This window comes from Strix uralensis, chromosome 2, assembly GCF_047716275.1.
Source record: "Strix uralensis isolate ZFMK-TIS-50842 chromosome 2, bStrUra1, whole genome shotgun sequence".
NCBI lineage: Eukaryota > Metazoa > Chordata > Aves > Strigiformes > Strigidae > Strix > Strix uralensis.
The window spans coordinates 116,960,933-116,984,317 of record NC_133973.1 but is presented as its reverse complement, the minus strand read 5'-3'; the positions used below and the strand labels follow the sequence as shown (position 1 = coordinate 116,984,317).

Here is a 23,385-nt window from a genome sequence, read left to right as displayed (position 1 = left end):
AGTAGAAAGTGCACAAAGGGTCACCAACATTACAGTGACTAAAGAAACAACAGGAAAAAACTATGTGGAGGAGTATTTTGTGAGGCAGGTAGGAAAAGCAGTGGGACTTGCTAGATGTGAGAGGAAACCAATAACCTACTGAATAAAAAAGGTGAATGGATGCAAAAGAGTTTGAGACACAGCAAACTGGTTTTCTGGGAGGTAGGACTGCTAGAAGCAGCAGAAAAGAAATAATCCTCAATGCTGCCGATGGCTGAAAGAAGATAGAGTGGCCACATTAGATCTTGATTTCCCCTTCCCTTAAAGATCTTGCATAAAGTGGAAGAGAAGACGTGGAAATCAACACTGATAAATGGGTATGTAACAGATGGATGGAAAAATAACTGGGAATTGAATCAGTAGTTCAAGTAGTTCAAGGCTGCGAAATGACACAGTCAGGGAAAAAAATTACCTTGAACCAGCACTGGTGAAGTTCCTCTACAGGAAGAGTATTGTACAGCTGAAGCACTGTATTTCAATACTGTCATTAATATGTTTCATACATATTTCTTAACTAGAAATGTTATTCATCACAAGGGTTTCTTTTTAACCACCTGATCTTTGGTATATAGCCACTTGTAATTTCTCTTCCCTGTTCTTGTCTATTTACTCAGTTCCCACTATCAGAAAATCCAATAAATCCTTACTGAGTTAGACTTATATATGAACATATCTCTTCTCCAAGGAACACATTTTAATAATTTAGATGGCAGCTCTGTACTGCATCATTTCTTTTACTTCAGGGGATGATGCAGTGGGCTAGAAAGCTAATTTAGATGGGCTTAAAACTACATTTCCACGATTATCCTGTGTTTTAGTATTCAGTTTGGCATATTTGGTGCGTATGAATAGTTGCTGTATTTTTTCCCCCCCATAAAAGATTTCAAGGAATGTATCATCTTGCACACAGCACAGTAAGTAGCACTATCAAACATGACACATGCACCCATCATGAAAGAAATTACACAGCACTGCAAGCTACTGTTTGAAGGCAAATATGCAATTATAGTAGCAGTCATATTGTAAAGCGCACATACGATGGCAGAATTAAAGTTACATTAAAACCCACCCAGGCTTTATCCACCACTGCTCAAGCCCATAGGAGGATTCTATGGGGACGCCAATGGCCATCTGGGATCTTTTCACCATAAGAATTCAACAATAGGAGATTTAGATTACCACAGAGGGGGAAATCCCCAGCTTTCCAGTGAGAGGCAGAGAAAGGTCACAACCTATTAGTCTATAAAATCACAGCAATAATTACTTTAACATACTAACATTGACATCCTCTCAGCCTTCCAGCCTCAGGCTGGCAGGTATGAAAACTATTCTTAATGGAATTCGATCAAAAACATCCCTATCAAGTGTTTTAAACAGTATCTGATAACATTATGTGGTAGAAAGCATATATCGGCTCTTGTATAAGATCAGAAGCTGGGAATCCCTTCCTTCTCAATTGCTATAAAGTTCAGCTTCTTGCTTTATGATCTTAAGACAGATTTCAAATCCATCACTGGCTCAAGGCTAAAAAAAAAAAATCATTTAATTTGAGATGCTGGTCAGTATGGATTGGAAGGAGAAAGTTCCACATCTGGAACAAAAACAGCACAGAGAAAACCTGTTTGGATGTCTGACTTAATAAATAGAAGTCCCCAGAACAGGCAGACCATAAGAGGCTGACTGGTCTTTGGAATGCTAAATCCTAACTGCAGAGTGCAGGTGTGGCAAAGAAGGGCTCTGCAAGTCACTGTGATGACCACAGCACAGCAATGCAGCCACATTTTAAGCTATCAAATTGATTTTTCAGCTTAAAACAGCAGTAGCTACTTTTTATGCTTCATAGCTGAGTTCTGGCACAGCTGTTTAAAACTTTCCAAACTGTTTAACAGATTACACAAATAGCCAGCAGTAGCTAAGCAGGGAGAAAGGGCTCTAACTCAGTAATGTATTCTACTGTGATAAATTCCCCTTCAGTGAGGCTGTGACTGCTGTCCTAGTTGAGTCCCTTCGGAAGCAAAAGGAAAATAGAAGGAATCAAATATAAAGCAAAGAATTCGCTGAAATGACTCTTAAGGGCCTTCCCTGCAGTGTTGGCACTCAAAGCTGTACCTGGGCTCCACTGACTCTTTAGGCACAGCAACACTAATTAATTGAGGGCACTTTAGAAAATGCCCTTCAATCCCCTGCTGTGACTGCTGGACTGCTCACAAAATTTCTCCCTCAGGTCCTTTCTGTTCTTTTGAAGTCCTACTGGAATATGCACTGCAGAGTCTGGGGCAAGTGAGCAGCTTTCACTGGATGGGACCTTCCTTGAGGTGGTTAATTGAAGAGGTGTAGGGGGCCCAGGGAGTGGGTGGGAAGCAGGACTGTGGCTGCCAGCCCTGGGCAGCTCAGGGGCCCTGCAAGGACCCAGCTGAAGAGAAAAGGAGTCAAACTCCAAGCTGCAAAAGCTGCTCCTCAGCTGTCTCTGAGCAGCCAGAGGGGAAATGGTGTAAGTCCAAGACATATGAAAAATAAACAGAAAAATCTTAACTACAAAAAGACACAGGTGCATTAATAGAAATTAACTTTTGATGCACTGTATGCCTCCAAACATACACAAAAGCATGTGGAGCAGGCAGCAATCACTGTGAACTGGAGTGAATGTGGCTGCACCCAAGCGCACCTACATGTGGGTATATTCCAGGGTGCTGGCTGTACATAGCTGGGCAGCAACGGGTGGAGAAGCTGGAGGGAAGCAACCACGCCAGTGAGGGGGTGCTGTGTGCAGGTTTTAAACCCCAGATGCCTCTGTATCAACAGGGAAGCCCACAAGAGGCAGAACACAAATCACAACTGGTTTTATTCCAGCAAAAGCTAGCAGCAAACAGAGACTTCCATGGGACTTGCACACATGTGTTCAGACTCACTGTACTGAGACTGAGGAAAGAGGGTTCCTTATGCTGCTCTTGACAGGAGCCAATGATTAAAATTCAAGTCTCCCAAGAACGGCAAAGCCAGCCAGAGGCTACTGACCCAGAGGCAGCTATTGAAAGACAGCAGGTGCAAGCAGATCTTGCTGCTCTTCTATTGCTAAATCTCACATTAGATGATGTTTGAAGCTAGTAATGTCGAGGGTGAGCTGGGCTGAAAGGGGCAAAAATAACACCGGATGTAAACAATAGCTTAAAAAAAGGGAAGCATAAAATAATGTACTAGAAGTCTCAGCAGTTTGCCCTGAGTTTTGACCACCACTGCTCAGGTACTTTCCACACTAAAAGAAATAGATTTATTACAAGCTTGTAATTAAACTGTCTGAAGGACCAGTAAACTTCTGCATGCTGTTGTTTTTATGCCACTTTCAACAAAATTAATGCTATTGTTATGCGTGACTGGGTCTATCCTCGCTTGACTGCTGGGCTGCCTTTTCCCAGTTCCCTGTTTTTATAACCTACATTTCCAAACATCCATCAGTGCTTCAAATTCAACAGCACAAAATCTCTGGCCTGTTCATGTATTCTCTTGCAGAGCAGTAAGAAAAACTTACTATGTGTTGGTCAATGTATTTAATGCAGCTCTACTTCTGAGACACAGCTGTTTAACAAAATAGCAGCCAGTTCAGAATTTGAACAATCAATCTGCTTGTTTGTGAAACTCCGAGTGCCTCCTGGTTTATCATCAGCCCATACATAGCTGCCTGTACTACATCCAACAGAAAAAGACAGTGGTAAAGTCAGAGTACATACATATTTCAAAGTGCTATTTAGGAAACCTACTTTGAAATTTGGAAGTGCTACCAATAAACTTTGCTACATTTAAAAATTTACAATTAATTACATATGCATCTCTGTATGTACTAATTTATCTTATATGAAAAGCAAAGAAGCTACTCCAAAACCCAATGAATGTACAAATACCAAGCATTAGTATTACTGCTGAAGTCAAGTTCTTCCATTTACAGCTTTTGCTCTATGGTTTTGACCTTACCAGACCTCGTTTTCACACAGGCTCCCTTGACAGCACACTTATAAGGAATTTTCAGATATGCAAATATTTGAAGACAATGGAATTGAGATAAAAACAAGAACTATGCTGAAGCTGGTTTTTATTTGAGGAACAAAACCTCGCTTTTTCATATATCAGTAAAGTAACTATCAGATTTCAAGTGTTTGATATAATATAATCAATTAATAGTTACCTCAAATACTGTTATTAAAGTATTCATCTGGCTGCCTTTAAAATTCCCACTGCTTTAGCTCTATGTGACATTGCTATTTACAATTCTAGATTGAAGCCAGCAAAACCAAGGATTCTTTGGTCTCAGGGACTGTTCACTTTCTTTTTCTTTATATACCGTTGACATATCAAGCTCATATTCAAATCAGTTTTAGACAAATAGCAACTGCTACTACTAAAAAAAAATCCACTGATCTGAGAATCCATCCATCACTTGTTCATTGTTGCAGAACTACCCCTCTCCCATCCTCAGCTCTGCAGCACCCATTGAAATATCTGTCCTCTGAATATTTGTGAAGGCAGGGGGGAGGCAAATTCTAGGACCATGTGAAGTGATGGGATGCTCCTACAAGCATTCATGGGGATCCAGTATCAGGAAGAGGATCAAAGACTGAACTGCTCAAGACACAAGCCAGTTTACTTCATGTGGCCACTATATTTGACGTTCTGTACACAGCACGAACAGCTACACTACCTGTAGACAACTGCTTGTGAAAACCCAGACTCAGGTTACTCTGAAGACACTGAATGGTACAGCTACAATTCTCGTGCTCCATTTTGAGGCTGGACATTTGGAACACAAATAATGCCATTAACCCAGAAGAACTAGGTAAGCCCCATGATTTTTCAATGACTTAGTTTTCATCTGCACTAATTTTACCTTCAAATCTGCATGTCTGAAACCCCACACTCTTCAAGTCTGCTTAAAGTGATTATGCCTTTTCAGTAAATCTTAAATTGTGCTTTCTCCTGGCTGCAGAGCTGTCTGCCTGCAATTTCTCAAAAGAGCACCAGGATTTCATGTCCATTGGCCCCTGCATTCCTGCCAAAGCCCTGCAGAAATGAGAGCTGCTGCAGCTGCCAGGGTTTATTTACACACATTCCTGCCTCAAATTGAATTAATGAGCATAATTTAACTCAGGCTATGTCCTCCACAGCTCTTGTTTCTCTTTGCCCCTCTTGACATTTCTTTCTCTCACACAACCCCTCTTTAGTCTGTCTTAAGGCAGTATCTAAAGTGATTCTGGTGTAAAAAGTAATTGCAGACGCATTCGAGCTAATAAACTTGTACATATCTGCTTACAGCCTACTTTACAGAAAGCCCAGGATCCCCCTTAATGAGTATCCAGAAGATTAACTAGAATTTATTTGCTCTGTTCAATCCAAGTTTGTCAGTTTAGCTACAAGCTTCCACAGTTTATTCACTTACAAAAGACCCGACCTTGGAAGAAGTTCTGATGCAACAAATGAGAGCAGCTGATGCTACAACGTATCTACAGTTATTAATGTTCACACACTATATTTAGGAAATCTTTCCTACACAGGTCTCCAGCCCATTTCTGCTCTCAGAAATCTGAAATTCTGCATTCACAGCATAAGGGGTCCCAATATTAACAAGCCCTGTGGGTGCTGTATGGACACATCACATACAAGAAGCTCTTGTTATGCCACTAACCAGACTAATGCAGCATTTCCTAGGTGTTATGGTAGAAATAGAGCACAAAAATATTTCTCCAAATATTCACACCCTTGTGACTAACAAACCCCATTCTCCCCTCTATTTTCACCCTGTACGGTGTGTATCTCTCAACTACCATGTATATTAGATGCGGCTTCAAAGACTTGGAACAAAAGCCATATACTTTTACTAGGAAAGTGTGGGAGAAAAGGAACTAAAACCTTTAATGATAAATACATCAGCACTTCACCAGCATCATGGACAAGAACACTGCTGGCAACAGACAGGGTACACCTGTCTCAAAGGTGTAAAAGGATCTTTGCACAGGAGGTAGCAGGACTCATTGAAAGACCATTAAACTAGATTTGAATGGGGAAAGGAATAAAACCAGGCTTGCTAGAGATAATGCTGGGGGCGACACGCCAATATTTGAGGGATGGTGTGCAAGGGAGGTCCTTCAGTCTGCATCTCAGTGGAGGTAAGGGATGGAGATCCATGCAGCAGCAAAGACACAAGGATTATTGATGTGTTAGAAACCATGGAAACACCTGAGAATGGTCACATAGGAATTAGGGCTTCTCCCCCAAAAAAGGAGGCAGGATCAATAGTCCTACTGAAGTGCATCTACACCAATGCACACAGCATGGACAACAAACAGGAGGAGCTGGAAGCCACTGTGCAGCAGGAAAACTATAATACAGTTGCGATCGCGGAAACATGGTGGGATGATTAGCACAACTAAAGTGCTGTAACGGATGGCTGTAAACTGTTCAGGAAGGATAGGCAAGGAAGGAGAGGTGGTGGGGTAGCCCTGTATTTTATGGAGTGTTTTGATTGTCTGGAGCTTAATGATGGTGACAACAGGGTTGAGTGAGATCAGGGGGAAGGCCAACAAGAAAGATATCGTGGTTGGATTCTGTTATAGACCACCCAACCAGGATGAAGACGCAGACAAAATATTCTATAAGCAGCTGCAAAAGTCTTATAATTGCTAGCCCTTGTTCTCATGGGGGACCTCAACTTACCAGATGTCTGCTGGAAATACAATACAGCAGAGAGGAAACACTCTAAGAGGTTCCTGGAGTGTGTGGAAGATAACTTCCTGACACAGCTGGTGAGTGAGCCAACTAGAGAAGGTGCCCCGCTGGACCTGTTGTTCACAACCAGAGAAGGACTTGTGGGTGATGTGATGGTGGGAGGCTGTCTTGGGCATAGCGATCACAAAATTATAGAGTTTCTTGGAGAAGAAAGGAGAGGGTGAGCAGAACTGCTACCCTGGACTTCCAGAGAGCAGACTTCAGCCTGTTTAGGGGACTGGTTTACAGAGTCCCTTGGGAGGCAGTCCTGAAAGTCAAAGGAGTCCAGGAAGGCTGGACATTCTTCAAGAAGGAAATCTTAAAGGTGCAAGAGCAAACTGCCCCCATGTACTGAAAGATGAGCTGGCAGGAAAGAAAACTGGCCGGCTGAACAGAGAGCTTTGGCTGGAACTCAGGAAAAAAAGGAGAGTTTATGATCCTTGGGAGAAGGGGCAGGCCACTCAGGAGGACTACAAGGATGTAGCGAGGCTATGCAGAGAGAAAATTAGAAGGACCAAAGCCCAGCTAGAACTGAATCTGGCTACTGCTGTAAAAAGACAAGAAAAAAACGTTTCTGTAAGTACATTAGCAACAAAAGGAAGGCTAAGGAGAATCTCCATCCTTTACTGGATGCCGGGGGAAACACAGTGACAAAGGATGAAGAAAAGGCTGAGGTACTTAATGCTTTCTTTGCCTCAGTCTTTAAAGGTAATACCAGTTGTTCTCTGGCTACCCAACCCCCTGAACGGGAAGACAGGGACAGGGAGCAGAAAGAAGTCCCCATAATCCAAGAGGAAGTGGTTAGCGACGTGCTACACCACTTAAGACACACACAGGTCTATGGGGCCAGATGGGATCCACCCAAGGGTACTGAGGGAGCTGGTGGAAGTGCTTGCTAAGCCACTTTCAATCATTTATCAGCAGTCCTAGCTAACCAGGGAGGTCCCAGTTGACTGGAAGTTAGCAAGTGTGACACCCATCTACAAGAAGGGCTAGGAGGATTCGGGGGACTCCAGTCCTATCAAGTCTGACCTCGATACCGGGGTCACCTGCTGGGAAAGTTATGGAGCAGATTGTCTTGAGTGCCATCATGCAGTACATGTACAGGACAACCAGGCAATCAGGCTGAGTCAGCATGGCTTTATGAAAGGCAGGTCCTGCTTGACTAACCCGATCTCCTTCTATGACAAGGTGACATACTTAGTAAATGAGGTAAAGGCTGTGGATGTTGTCTACTTGGATCTCAGTAAAGCCTTGACACCATTTCTCACAGCATTCTCCTGGAAAAAGTGGGTGTTCATGGCTTGGACGGACATACTCTTTGCTGGGTAAAAAACTGGCTGGATGGCTGGGCCCAAAGAGTTGTGGTGAATGGAGTTAAAACCAGTTGGTGGCCAGTCACAAGTAGTGTTGCTCAGGGCTCAGTACTGGGCCCAGTTCTGCTTAATATCTTTATCAATGACCTGGACAAGAGGATCAAGTGCACCCTCATTAAGTTTGCAGATGACACCAAGCTGGGTGTGAGTGTTGATCTGCTCAAGGGTGGGAAGGCTCTACAGAGAGATCTGGACATGCTGGATCAATGGGCCAAGGCCACTTGTATGAGATTCAACAAGGGTAAGTGCCAAGTCCTGCACTTGGGTCAGAAGAACCCCATGCAACGCTACAGTCTTGGGGAAGAGTGACTGGAAAGCTGCTCAGCAGAAAAGGACCTGGGGGAGTTGGTCAACATCCAGCTGAATATGAGCCAGCAGTGTGCCCAGGTGGCCAAGAAGGCCAATAGCATCCTGGCTTGTATCAGAAATGGTGTGGCCATCAGGGCTAGGGAAGCGATTGTCACTATGTACTCAGCGCTGGTGAGGCCGCACCTCGAATCCTGTGTTCAGTTTTGGGCCTCTCACTACAAGAAAAATATTGGGGTGCTGGAGTGTGTCCAAAGAAGGGCTACAAAGCTGGTGAAGGGTCTGGAGTACAAGTCTTATGAGGAACAGCTGAGGGAACTGGGGCTGTTTAGCCTGGAGAAAAGGACGCTGAGGGGAGACATTATTGCTCTCTATAAGTCCCTGAAAGGAGGCTGTAGTGAGGTGGGTGTCAGTCTCTTCTCCCACGTAAGAAGTGATAGGACAAGAAGAAATGGCCTCACGTTGCACCAGGGCAGGTTTAGGTTGGCTATTAGGAAAAACTTCACTGAAAGGGTTGTCAGGCATTGAACAGGCTGCCCAGGGAAATGGTTGAGTCACCTTCCCTAGAGGTATTTAAAACATGTAGCTGTGGTGGTTGGGGCCATGGTTTAGTGGTGGACTTGGCAGTGCAAGGTTAACGGTTGGACTGGATCTTAAAGTTCTTTTCCAACCTAAATGATTCTGTGATTTCAGCAACCCTTTAAACCCCTAGATCCAGAGAGGAAAACAAGATTGCTTGGCACACAGCAGTTTGACTTTCTGGGAAGAGTATTCTCTTGTGAAGTTCCCACAACACTGTATCTATCCAGTTAGGCTGATTCATGGAGAGGATTTTCCTTCCCCTAAACAAGACTAACAAGATCCTTCAGAATACGTCAGCAAGAAATTGATGTATTCCAGGACTTGCGGTTGAAACCACAACAAATTCTATGGATCTGAGTTTGCAACCCCTACAGATAGAAACTATTCAAGTAGTTCCAGTAAAATCACTAGGAGTGACTGAGACAGACACAGCTACTCACCACTATCAGAACAGGCAGGCACTCTGGGATGGGAAGAGCTCAAAGGATCATCCCAGGATGAACCTCTCCTGAAAAACTTATTCCTGCTGGAGAATACAGAACTGATTTTGAGGCACATGTCAATTCTTTTCTGCATATACAAATCACAAGCCAATACATACAAGAGAGATCTGGACAGGCTGGAGCGATAGGCTAAGGCCAACTGTAGGAGTTTCAATAAGGCCAAATGCCGGGTGCTGCACTTGGGCCACAACAACCCCCAGCAGTGCTACAGGCTTGGGGAGGAGTGGCTGGAGAGCTGCCAGTCAGAGAGGGACCTGGGGGTGTTGATTGACAGCCGGCTGAATATGAGCCAGCAGTGTGCCCAGGTGGCCAAGAAGGCCAATGACATCCTGGCTTGTATCAGAAATAGTGTGGCCAGCAGGGACTGGGAAGTGATCTTACCCCTGTACTCGGCACTGGTGAGGCCGCACCTCGATTACTGTGTTCAGTTTTGGGCCCCTCACTACAAAAAGGACATGGAATTACTCGAGCGTGTCCAGAGAAGGGCAACGAAGCTGGTGAAGGGTCTGGAGCACATGTCGTACGAGGAGCAGCTGAGGGAACTGGGGTTGTTTAGTCTGGAGAAGAGGAGGCTGAGGGGAGACCTCATCACCCTCTACAACTACCTGAAAGGAGGTTGCAGAGATCTGGGGATGAGCCTCTTTAATCAAGTAATAAGGGATAGGACAAGAGGTAATGGCCTCAAGTTGCACCAGGGAAGGTTTAGACTAGATATTAGGAAGTATTTCTTTACAGAACGGGTAGTCAGGCGTTGGAATGGGCTGCCCAGGGAGGTGGTGGAGTCCCCATCCCTGGAGATGTTTAAGAGTCGGGTCGACATAGCGCTGAGGGACATGGCGTAGTTGGGAACTGTCAATGTTGGGTTGACAGTTGGACTGGATGATCTTCAGGGTCCCTTCCAGCCTAGATGATTCTGTGAATACCACTTGACACTCCACTGCAGAGTAGCTTCAAGCATGAAAGCAGCAAACAAGTGGGGGAGGGGGTGTGTGCCTCTTTGAATGTCCCAAATTGCTAAACAGGGTAAGAAGCAGTAAGGACCACCTTCCAAGAAATGAGAAATGCTGTTTGACACCATGAATTTGGGCTGATTTATTGAAAACAAAAAAGCCATATCAGGTCAATTCTAATACTTATTCTACACTTTAGCCACTGTACTGAATCCTTCCTTCTCCTTCCCCAGCATCTTCCAAAAAGCACTCCATGCTATAAAGGATGTTTATACTTGTCTTTTTTGTGTGTGACAACACTACTCTCCAAGCTTTCTCTGCATTGACCTGCTGACTTTACAGTAAACACCAAAACTGCCTTCAGTCATGTACTGGAAAAGGGAGATGTGTCCAGAGCTGCAAGATGAAGCCCTGCAAGATGCTTGACAAGAAACTGCAGGTCTTAGTGGTGGAAGAAACTTGCTTCCCAACATCAAGCTACTGAGAGGTGCCATTGTTGGGTTTTATGCTACAGAGACCAATGGCAGCACATCTAATCACAAACGGCTCCTTCACACTTTAGGCATTATGTTATGGAAAACATCTGTATTATTCTCTGTCATTGTTTCCTATCAATCCTATTCAGTCATGTACTACTCTAAAGAAAATACAGCCTTCTGGAAGTCTAAGTGTGTATCTGCTTAGCACCACTGTTGTTAATACTTTTCCACAGTCTCTTTCCTATGCCTTCTGACAAAGTTACTGGTATAGAATTAATAGCTCAAGTGATATGCATACCCAAGTGAGAATTACACTCTACAAGCCAAATAGGTGCAGTTTGACTTAAACTTACAGCATTCAGACTAGTATTGCTTTTTGTTGGCCCCATGTACCAATAGAGAAGCAGCACAAGATACCATCATTGCCGCCAGCTGTCAAGTTAACAGGAAAGCCATAGGGGACAGACTGCACCGAATGACCCACGGCAGTGGGCATGGTACTTGGGAGGGCTGCACTCCTTCCAGTCTCACTCCTCCTGAAGCCTGTGTACCCACATTTGCCTTAAAACAATATAAGAGAGATCGTTTCCACTCCTGAGGGCTTTTTGGATCAAATTTTGACACAATACAATTGGGAAAAAATGATCTCATGAAATGTATACTGTAGGGAGGAAAGGGAATAAAGGTATGTTTCCAATTGATCTGGAAATATTTCCCCATATGAAACAGTTCTGCTTGTCTCTTACAAAAATGCAGTCCAACCAGCACAGGAAAGAAACAGGGGCATGGAGCACAAATTCAGCTAAACAAACAAAACATGTCCCCCCCCAAACAAAATCCCTTTATAATACATAAATTCAAATAAAAACATAACGTAACTCTCCTGTCTCCAAGGAACGAAAGCAAAAACAACATCCCAACCAGGCCCCAAATATCTGCTATCTGGACTTCCCTGCATCCATCAGAAAACAAAGCAACTTAAATGTGACCAAAGCAAGCTATAAAACCACTAATTCCAACACCACTCACCTCCTGCCCTCCAGAATAGATCCCATCTGCTGCTCCTCTTTATTTTCTAAAGGAGCCACAGCTTCATTGCTATGAGCTTAAATGCTCTTTTAAAAAACATCTTACATACACAATTACCCTACCGCCTTCCTATAACCTCTAGGACACAAAGAAAGGAACAACATCATATTGATCTCTCTACTTTCGTATTCTCTCTCTCCTGCCCATCCTCATTATGCCAGATCATTTAGGCAATAAATTCCACACAGGAGCAGGATATTGCTCGATGCCTTCACACTGCCTAGAAATATGGCTGGTTCCTATGTATGACAACCACAGACAGGAGTGCCGAATAGTGAACATGTGCAGAGACAGACCCAATTCTCTTCACAATGAAGCCTCTCACATTGCCCTCCAGTCCACCCTCCCTTTCCCCAGCACCATCATCCCAGTAGCACATGCTAGCCTACAAAGTTGATCTGCAAAAGATGCCACAGAGGCTGAGTGCTTTGCAAGAGGCATAAAAACTGTCTGGCTACTCTCCAGTTACACTATCCAAGAGAAAAAAAGCTTTTTCTTTTACTGAAATGCACACAAACCCTTGTCATACATGACAAACCCACACTTCAGGACTGTTTGGTTTTCCTCCTTAAGTTTCTAATGCAGAACGCAGCCCTACATCAGAAATGCTCTGATCCAGTATGGCAAGTCATACATTCTTCGCTTGTCTTTGCTCATCAACAGGGCTCAAAACACAGACTTTTTTTTGTAGACATAAGTATCAGTACACACTGCCTCTGGTACAATACAGTAGCTGCTTTTCTATATTTAAAAAACAGCTGTTTCTGATTAAGAAAATACCGAATAGGATATCTTCCAAACATCTTTCCACAAGCATACAACAAGGCTTCACTACTTTTAAGTATACAAAAAAAGTGATTTGGGGAAAATTTTCAAGGACATTGAGGAACCCTGGACTCCAAATTGAGAAGAGATGCATTTTTTGAAGCACAGTCCATTACCATGGAACAACACTTCTATCCTGAGTGAAGGAGTTTGTTCCCAGACACTGCTATACCCCATTCCAAAACCAATAAATCTGGATAATCTGCCAATTACACAGAAGTGTAAATGTTCTGTGCATGCACTGTATTTCTATTTAAGCTACTGAGCAGCATTTAAACTTGTTAAGGCTACTTGATCTCCAAACAGGCGTTGGCCAGACAGCATGGCCAGGGTCCAGGTTACACAGCAGCACTGAAGGAAAACCAGCTGACATCCTATGCACCATCTGTATAACTTGCAGGTAATCATTTATCTCCACTCACTTTCTTATTGCTCCCGCATCTAACACGCTAGCCACAGTTCTTCTGCAGGGCAGGAATAAAGACCAAAGGGAGGGTGGGCACATGAAGACCTTCAGAGAAGTTTGAAGGCCATCTGACTGCCTTGCTCTGCACTGCCAGTTCCCAAACCAGAATGAGTTTTTATGCTTGTAGCTTAACCCTATTTTCACATGGCTCTATGTAGGAAATGCCAGCACAGTGCTGGGCACAGCTGCATATACAGTCCTACTTTAAAGCCTTCATCAAACAATTCCAAAGGAGAAATAAGTCTGGGACATCTTTTAGAAATGTTTTGGATAGGTTCGCTGCAGAGTTGCCAAATAGGTCAAGTGGCATGTTTTGGGGGATTAGCCTCCAGAAAATAAGCATGTTTAATCTATTAGTTTCACATACAGGAGTTATTAAAATATTTACTTTCATTGAACTCAATTTTTTCATCTTTCTTGTGTATGAGACAGAACAACACAACACCAGGGATCTAGAACTGAGATTAATTTCTGAAAGCCATGTGTGGCTCATAAAAACAACAAACCCACTCCTTCAACAGATTCTTAAAAATATATGCATGCTTCATTAGTCTAATTTGTCTGCTCAGAGGCTAGTCCAAAACTGCAGAAAAAGTTCCAAAACCACATCAAGTGCCATGGAGACCGCTGTGCATAATAATAAAAACAAACGTGATCAGCAGGCATTAAGGACCTCAATCTGCAGGCAAACTCTGATTTCTGCCTAACAGCTGGATGAAGCATTTCCATCAACCAAAACACTGACACCACAATGTAATGTGCAACTGATTGCAGACAAACAAACTACCATCAGAACAGCCAACTTTCTAACTAGCACCAAACTGTGGAAATATGAGAAGCCAGAAAGAACAACAACTGAGACCTCTGGAAAAAAGATTCAAATGCAAAAATATTCTGGAAAACATGAAAATGTACGTTAAGCTGTCAGTATTTCAGTGTGGATTTGAAAGAGCAGTAATGTGAAACCTGTTTATTACATTGCAATAATAATTATTATCCAGGAGTTTTTGGTTTTGTTTTGTGTTGTTTCCAAGTATTTCAAACCGTGAAGTCTTCTCACATGCTCTGGCAAGAACTGAATTAACAAGACTTGAGAGCTTCCGACCAAAAACCAGCTACAAAACTGGCCATGCAACTAGAGTCTATCAGAGCCTGTAGATCACCTTCTGCCCGCCAAACCCAATGACTTAGTGCAAGAACTAAGGTGAACCTGTTTTGCTAATGGTATACACATAGGGAAGAACGGGAAGCTTTGCTAAGAGAGGAATAAATGTCTTCCTGACAAACCATTAATATGAATAAGTACTCCTACTGTCACATTACATGGGATCAACCAGAGATCTCAAATGCTGGGATCTTTTAAAAAGCACCCTTAATCCAGGCGAAGCTGACACACAGCTGCCTTGAAATCTTTACGTAAGCAGACAAATAACCTAGCAAGAATTTGACAGTTTAGCTGGAAAAGAAGTATCTTCTGTCAAGAAAGTGGGCAGCACTAGGGAAACAAAAAGCATACCTGCCATTACAGCTATGAAAGTGGCTCTTACATGTAGCTGTTTCCACTATGCAGAAGCAGACCTGGTGGTATAACAATTACTTGGACTGTGATTTTGACAGATCTTCTCTCAACTGCAGTTGTACAAAAGTAACTGGAAGGGCAGCAGCTCCAACTTCAAAACGTCCAACTGTGAGGAGGCTGGAGACCTCAGATGAGAAAGGGCTTCCTAATGCTGTCCTGAGATCAAAATAACGGGTTCCAAACTCAAAATTATTCTTGAACCTCAGTTCTGAGATATGACCACCTACAGCACAAAGCAAAAGAGTAAAAACCTAGAAATTACTAACATGTACTTTGGATTAACCACAACATATGACCTCTCAAAACCAGATTAAAAATCCCACTCTTCTACTTCTTCTCCTCCAGGCCGAAAGAATAAGACTGATACTAATCTTCCTAAAGACATTTCCTTAACAGTAACAACTAACGAGGCAGACACAAAACAGAACATTTATATTAAATGAAAGAGATTGCAAAAAAAAAAAAAAAAATTCACAGAGCAGTAGTATTACTTTCTTCATCTACAACCAGTAACATGCTTCAGAGAGGTAACAGGAACAACCCTTCCCTGCCATCCCATCTCTCCCTTAAAACACTAAAAATACAGTATTTTAGCTCAGGGTGGGTAAGGAAAATATCTGTCGTTCTTCATCTTTGATCATGTCTGGATCAAGACTCAAAGCATGAACACTTTCATACACATATATAACATCCTCTTGTATACATACACATGCTTTCAGGTACAGGTATCTAGGTATGTGCATGGGTGGCAATATTTGCACACAGACTTTGATCCTATATAGAGTAATAATAGTGCTGTAAATGTCAAGTATGCTACAATTCCTATGAAGAAATCCATACAAGAAAGAATATGAACAGCATTTCACTCACACAACATGTATGACATATGCAAGCAATAAACACAAGTGTTATTGCTTGTGTTATTACCCCTTTGGGGCACCAAATCCCCATCCCCCAGGCAAACAGAATACCCAAGACTGAATAAGGGCAGGAGTACGGTTAATGTGCTGGTCAACAGAATACCACTGGGTTATGAGTCATAAGCCCCAAAATTTCAGGAAAAGAATAATTTAAAAGGCAATCACATCCTTAGAGCAGCACATTTGTGTACTACCTCTTAATCAATGAGTATCGAAGTGGTAGCACTTTTTAAAAACATTGGCATCTACTTGTTTCCGACAATCTGTAGTGGTAAGTCATAACTACTGTAAGGTAGAAAGGATTTACATACTGTACAAAATACTTTCATCTGAAAGTTTTCATTCAAAAACTGTCAGCTCCCATTCAAGTATCCTGGCTCCAGAATCAAGGCAGAAGAATATGCACTGACTTTTCTCAGTGTCACTGTTCTCTGCAAATACAAAAAAATTTTCTTAAAGTACAAATACCCAGGAAAGCTATGAAACGGCTTCCTTGGTCTTACATTATTGCTTCTGATACTATTAAAAGAAAATATTATTTCTGTGTCTGAAAAGGTTCTCCCAAAACAGTCAGAGAGTTTATTTCCGAAGTACCAGATGTCATACTATTGGAAAACTTCTATTAAGGACTATTGAGATTTTTATCACAGCTTTGTCTTATGTTACATATATTCTGTTATGAACACTGTAGTAGAAACAGAAGAACTTCTCTGATGTCAAAGAATCAACATGTAACTAAGTTGCTTCCCTTTGCCCTCAAGGAAGGAAAAAAAATGGTATTATTTTCCCTGAGAGAATGCTCAAGATGTAATGGGCAAGAGAAAGAAATATGTGGTGAAAACAGTTTAATAAATCCCAGCAGAAACAAAGCATCTTTTCACATACTTAAAAGTCTGCAAGGCTCCATGCTGACATTTGATGAATGGACGGAATAAAATGTTTTGCACCTCCTATGCCTTCTACTGATGGCACAAAGTCCCGGCTGGCACAGATGCTTAAAAACATCTCCCTTCAAGTGCTATTGGATTTGCATACTATGAGGATCTAAAATATTCTGGAGTTCAGTTTATTTGAAGATAAACACACTAGCAAGATTTAAAACCAAAACAAAGCTTTTAAGATACCGTGATTACTTGTAAATGCAGAAAAGACGATAGCAGGAGTAAAGGAATAGGTTACATCTGGGGAGCAGCAAGGCAATTCATTTTGCTGACTAGAGCCTAGCATGATCCCAGCTCATTTCACCATGAGCTGGTTTTATGACAGCAACTGATTACTCAAGAGACTTTGTGTAAGTTAATGCAAGTGGTAAGCAAGTTCCCTTCACCTTGGGAGCTTTTCTTGATTTTACAAAAGGATAAAGGAAACAAAAAAATCCACTCTTCCACTACTGTTCGTTCTCTCAAAAACACAAGAAAACTGTGATAGAATAGTACTTATCCCTCCCTCCTCAAAGCCATACAACAAAACTTCTGAATGCTTGTATTCAAAAAGTGTCTTTCTAGAATGATCCTTAACATCTCTGACTGATGACTACTGACCCAGGGACACAGCTCCACAAGTACCGGACTAGACACTCAACCAGTCAAAGTATGTTCTCCATTTAAAAAAAGACTATATTACATTATTTTGACCTCAGCAAGATATTATTACTACTTCTCAAGTTATAATATCAGAAAACCAGAGCATAAAACCAAAGTTTAAATAGAAACACTTTCTGAAAACATATTCATGCAAAACCAAAACCTTATTAACATGAAGCTTTTGTTCCGAGACCTGTGGTTTATGGTAGAGCAAATGTTGATGACCAACATGATATGAATTTTGTTGCAGTTGCAATTCAAAAAAAATTGAGCTACTTTTGAAAAAAATGCAACACCAAGCTAAAGCTGATAGTCTGACCCTTCTTGTGTGACTTCACCTTATTGTTTGTGTTTTAGAAGGCTGACACGTTAATGGCAGCACTACAAGTCTGCTGTGGAGGACAAGTAGTTCACGGCTCTGCATATTACTCAATTCAAATTTCTGCTAGATAAATAAAAATGTGAATTAGAAATACTGATGCTGTATATGCTGTGAAACACACAAAGATCATCATGAAATACTATCAGAGGACTGAGATTTTGTCTGTCAGTCACTTATTTGCTGATCCCAGCCTGTCAGGTGTCACACTCTGCTGTAAAAAGCTCTCCATGATAATCTACCATAGCCTCCATTATCCCCAGTGTTTTAGTACAAGATAATAAAGTATGTATTACGCCAGAGTAGTAACAGAATCATGCCCAACTGCTCTTGCTGAGTACAAACATGAGAGTAACCTCTAAAATCTCTAATTAGCTTGCCAACACATGGCTTGCTTTATTATCATTTTCTAGTACACAAGGGTGACATGAGGTAAATATACTTAGATTCTTTGTTAAAATTCTTAGCTTGGTTTTCTTCCTTCTGTATCATAAACAGCATTTTTGCATTAAAGAAAACTCTAAACTTACTACAGAATACTTTTTTCTGGTCATTTTGACAGCAGTTCCACTTCCACAGAATAACTTTTTACCATACATTTATTAAGTCCTTCATTGTTCATGGTAAATCCTTATTTTAAATACGTACAAGGCTCTTGAGTGATTCTGACAGGCTTGTGACTCAATCTTCTCACCACAGGTTGAAATAATGACACCGAAGGGAAAATTCCGCCACCTAGAACTCAGCTGAAGGAACAAATCCAAAATTCCTCTAGTACTGTAAAGGCACCAGTAACATACCAGCTTCCCTTCTGCTTCTGACCATCTCATCCTATTCTTAAGTAAATTCCAGTTTAATTTAAATGAATGCAGGAATAAAAGAAACAATAGAAAAGCAGGATATATGGAAGAGAAAGAACCCACGATAAAAAACCCAAAACCCCAAACCAAGTAAGCTAAATTTCTACCTGGCATTTTATCAAACACACTAGGAAAGCACTAATGAAAGAGCCAGTCTCTGCTATCCAAGTGAACTGAGAACTGTCATATAGTATCCACAGCGCATATAATCATGTATGATGTCACTTTTGGGGAGAAAAAGAGCTCTTCTAATGAGGAGATTAAGCAAAATGAATGCAGGACTTAAAAAAAAAGGTTAAAATGAAGTACAAGCACTCTTACTAGAGCATAATCCCTTTCCAAGCATTATGCGAGTGTTCAGGAAGCAGCAAGCAGCAGTGCTGGCGACAGCAGGGCGCTGTGCTGAGCAGCTTACCATGCAGCCAAGTGTTCATACTGACCTGCCCCAACATGTCTGGTGCGACGGGAAACGTGGGCCAGATGGCTGAGTAGACACCGAAGAACACCAGCCAGAGCAGCATGCTTCCCCAGACGGCCAGGTGACTGAACTGTCAAAGAGCAGGGAAAGAAGGAGAGTCAACACAGGGCACTTCCTCCATCCACCTAACCTACAGATATTTCTCTGTTCAGGTGTCTGTTGGTCTCACTCAGGCCTGTCTGCCGCTCTTGGTTTTCAGCCAGTAGCAAAGGGTGTTTAAACAGCATAAACCAGTTCTCCTCTTTAATCTTGCCTCACAACAGGGCAGAGAGTCTTCTCAGCCAAACTGTCTTAATTGGAGCTCCAACAACTCATCAGATTTTCCTTAGAACTCCGATTTCTCTCATCTAGTTCCTGCTTCCTGTCATACACATGCCAGGTTCAACACACAGAGCAAGGTAGAAATTTTCAAAGACTCAGGTTAAAGTTCACATGGACAAATCCCTTACGGTAGAGTGTATGCATAGAAGCCATGTGCACCACTCACCTTTCATGGCTGAAGATTCAGTGCCATGTAATACACTATTACAATCAATATCTACTGATCAGCTTTGCTTTTTTATTTTAAAGGTGTTGTAAGTGATTTACAGGTATGCAATGCAGTTTACATCTTTACTGGTTCTTTAGTCTGTAGTCTCATTAAGAGTAAATAAAAGTAGTATTAAAGTGACCAAGAACATGTTCAGCACAGATTTCATTTCAGTTGCATTTAAGAAAGTAATTTTTCCTACACACCCAAACTATTTGCTATTCAGGATGATTTAAGCTGTTCTACTTTTACACTGCAGTGGATGGAATCAGTAATTTCAGTTGTAACAAGCAACTGAGCTCATTATTGGCTCCAGCTTTTTTGGATGCTAGCAACTCCTGTGGCTGATGACTTTGGCTCCAATTCAGAGAAGTACCTGCATAAATCTTAATTACTAATTACATACGGGTTTAGGAACATGGGAATGAATTCACACACTGGTTGCTGTGGTGGACACAGTGTGTTTGTTTAGTTCTCAGCTTTATACTTTCTATATGATGATTGCATTTGCTGACCTTTTGAATAGTATGTCTGAGAACTGAAGAAGTGTCTGAGTATTGTGTTCTGCCCACTGAGAGACAAACACGAACTTCTGGAAGGAGTTGAAGATTTCTCCTCCTCTGGAAGCACTGAGCTTTCTCCAGCACAGGCAGTGAAAACAAACCAGCAAGGAGTCTGTAGCACCAGTGCAGACCAGCAGATAGCTGGGAGCAACTGGAAGCTGCCTTACAGTAGAAGCATTCATAGGGCAAAATGGCAGAGGTGATGGAAAGAACACCCTTCTAGGCACTCTTGGAAAGCTGGAAATTTGTTCAACCCTAAAAGTTGCTGGGCTGAGCAGGAGAGAGGATAGGCCCTTTTCTGGAGAGACACAGTGGGCAGGAAGATTTGTTCTCAAGTTTTGCTGTTTACTCTATTTCACCCAGCAGATCTGACCAGCAACTGCTTTATTTAGAAAACAAACCACATGTTTTTCATTCAGTTTTAATGTGAGTAACACTAGAAGGATTCTTTTTTTTTTTTTTTTATGCTTGAAGGGAGCAATTTTATCCCTTCAGTCTACTTGCTTTTCTGAAAACTAGGAACAATTCATCTCAAGTTTGACTAAGATTGAGCCCTGCAACTGTAGTGCTCAGCTCCCCAAAGAACAATTTCAGGTTGACATAGCGCTTAGGGACATGGTGTAGTTGAGAATGTAGTTAGGTTAATGGTTGGATTAGATGATCTTCAAGGTCTTTTCCAACCTAGATGATTCTGTGAAGTACTGCAAGGCTGCTGTAAAAATTCATCTTTAAGAAGAGCCAGCCCCATGCAATGACAGAACAGCACCAGCACTGCTTTCCCAAAAGGACAAGACACCTCTTGAGCCACAGCCCTCCATCCAAACAAGTGCACCTAAGGTTAAGGACAGCTTGGACTGATGCTTCCAAGCTGTAAACTCCTGCAGACTTTATGATTAAAACCAGTGAAAATAAAAGCAAGCAGGGAAACCAATGTAAGCCATAGTCTTATTTTGTAGTAGGTGTATTTATGCTAGTGAAATGATGTAATTATTTTTGTCTCCCTCCTGTTTTTCTTTCCAGTCTACTGGTACAACAGTTTGAGTTTTGCAGCTCTTTACCCTGCACTTTCCAGCTCAGAAAAGACTTTGCTCATTTTATGTGGTCTTTATCTTCTTCTCATGGCTGACTGTCCTGGTTTCAGTGGTGTGAGTTTTTTGGTAGCAGGGGAGGGGGCTACAGCGGTGGTCCCCATAATAAGCTTCTCGAAGCTCCCCCAGCTCCGACTCGGATCCACCTCTGCACCAAGACTGGGCGAATTAGCTGCATCTCTGCGATAATGTATTTAAGAAGGGGAACCTGGGACGAGGTGTGCCGGGGAAGAGATTCCCCTGTACCCTGTGTGAGATGGCAGGGCCACCCTCCTGCCACCCATGGGGGTCACCAGTGGAGCAGATGCCGATTTGTGGCCTGTGGGGGGCCCCACGCTGGGACAGGTAACTGCGCCTGAGGAAGGCCGGGACCCCGTGGGAAGAAGGCCCCGCTGTTGTAGTTCAGCACTGGGAGGACCCACACACCTGTGGGAGTGACTCATGTCGGAGTTGGTTTGTGGAGGACTGTCTCCTGTGAGAGGGGAACCGCGCTGGAACAGGGGAGCAATGCCAGAAGTTTCCCTGCCCCGAGGTGGAAGAAGCAGCAGCACTGACCGCACCCCATTCCCCACCCCCTGAGCTGCTGGAGGGGAGAAGGTAGAGATATCAGGAGCAAAGCTGAGCCTGGGAAGAGGGAAAGGTGGGGGGAAGGTGTTTTCAAAACACGGTAATGCTTCCCACAGCCCTACTCTTGTCTGTTAAGTGTTGTTGTTGTTAGTGTCTGTATTAAATTTATGTTCTTTTTTTCTTCCCCTAACCAGTCTGGTTTTTGCCTGTGCCTTAAAGGACAAGGTCCTCCCTCCCTGTCCTTATCTCAAGTTTCTGGGTCTTTTGCTTTCCTCCTCCTCAGTGCTGGGGGGTAAGGGGGAAGTGAGTGACTGCATGGTGCTCAGTTGCCCTCTGAGCTCAAACTATGACATTGTCCCAATCACCTCTTCATCTGAGGCTTGTGCCTGCCTGAATTCCTTCTCTAACTTTAAAAGAGCTTCTGCTTTCAGGAAGAGCCCTCCTTGCCCTACTTAAAAAATGTTCCTTGTACAGTCACCCCACCAACCTTTGCACTGTTGCTTCTCCACTGATCTCTGCCATTTACCCCTGGAGAATTCATGCGCAAAGCAGTCAGAAAAATGAAGGCTCTCATATAAGAACCAGACACACTGCATGGCTATCCTGTGCATCCTATTTATCTGAATAGTTTGTATAGTGTGGTAAAGCAGTGAAGAAAGTGGTAAGTGTTTGGGAAAAAACCTACTGCAGTGTTTTAGATAGGTAACATGTAACATGAAGCTGCTCCACACAGCTCCAGCGTGCAGATTTTGTTAAACATCATGTTACAGCCTTTTTTTCCCACACTACCTACTGGATATACCAGGCTCCCAACCACTCTGAATCTGCGTTATTTATTTAAAGCTTTCAGCTGCACCCATCACATTCTCCCAAGTGGCAGCATGTCCCCCTCTCTCAAGAACAAATTGCATGTAACCAATCCACTTGATGATGGAGAAGAGGCTTAACTCAATGTTGTACATTTAATACTCTTCAAGTAACCTAAAGATTCTCTGTGTGTTGATTCACTCACAGCTGAAACAATAATTGTAACCACCATCAGATTCCAAGATGATGAGAGTCATTGATCCAAGCAATGGGACAGGAATTAGAAGTGTATATAGAATAAAGTTGACTAAACACAACAATTTTTCTGTGCCTAATAATTTCTCTATAAAACACCAGTGTTAAAGAACACTGAGATCTACTAAACATTATGGTATCTTTTAAAATAAGGTTTAGAAAAGAGGGGATCGTGATTATCCCCAAGTGACTAAAAAGACACCAATTACCCAGGGAAGAGGAGAGAGGAAGAACCATCAAATAATTCACAACATAACAGGATCTAAACAGGCTCACATGCCTCCAATGCAGACTTGGATATATCCTCTTCTAGTGCATGAGGGATTTGTTTAAGTATTTTTGCATTTTAAAATTGCATAGAATTTATGCATAAGCAACAGCACAAAAAGAACAGATTTTATTTTCAGATGAA

General features: G+C 42.4%; 1 protein-coding gene across 3 annotated transcripts in view; it reads right to left on the bottom strand.

Moving 5' to 3' along the window:
- LOC141939716 (phospholipid-transporting ATPase IB-like) overlaps window positions 1-23,385 on the bottom strand; it is a 348,121-nt gene that overhangs the window by 77,352 nt on the left and 247,384 nt on the right. For all 3 annotated transcript variants that reach the window (XR_012627704.1, XM_074860005.1, XM_074860006.1), the window contains one exon: window positions 19,127-19,234. Coding sequence is in view for 2 of the 3 variants with exons in the window: in XM_074860005.1 (XP_074716106.1) it covers window positions 19,127-19,234 (108 nt within the window). In the remaining variant the exon portion in view is untranslated. The remainder of the gene's footprint in view (window positions 1-19,126; window positions 19,235-23,385) is intronic.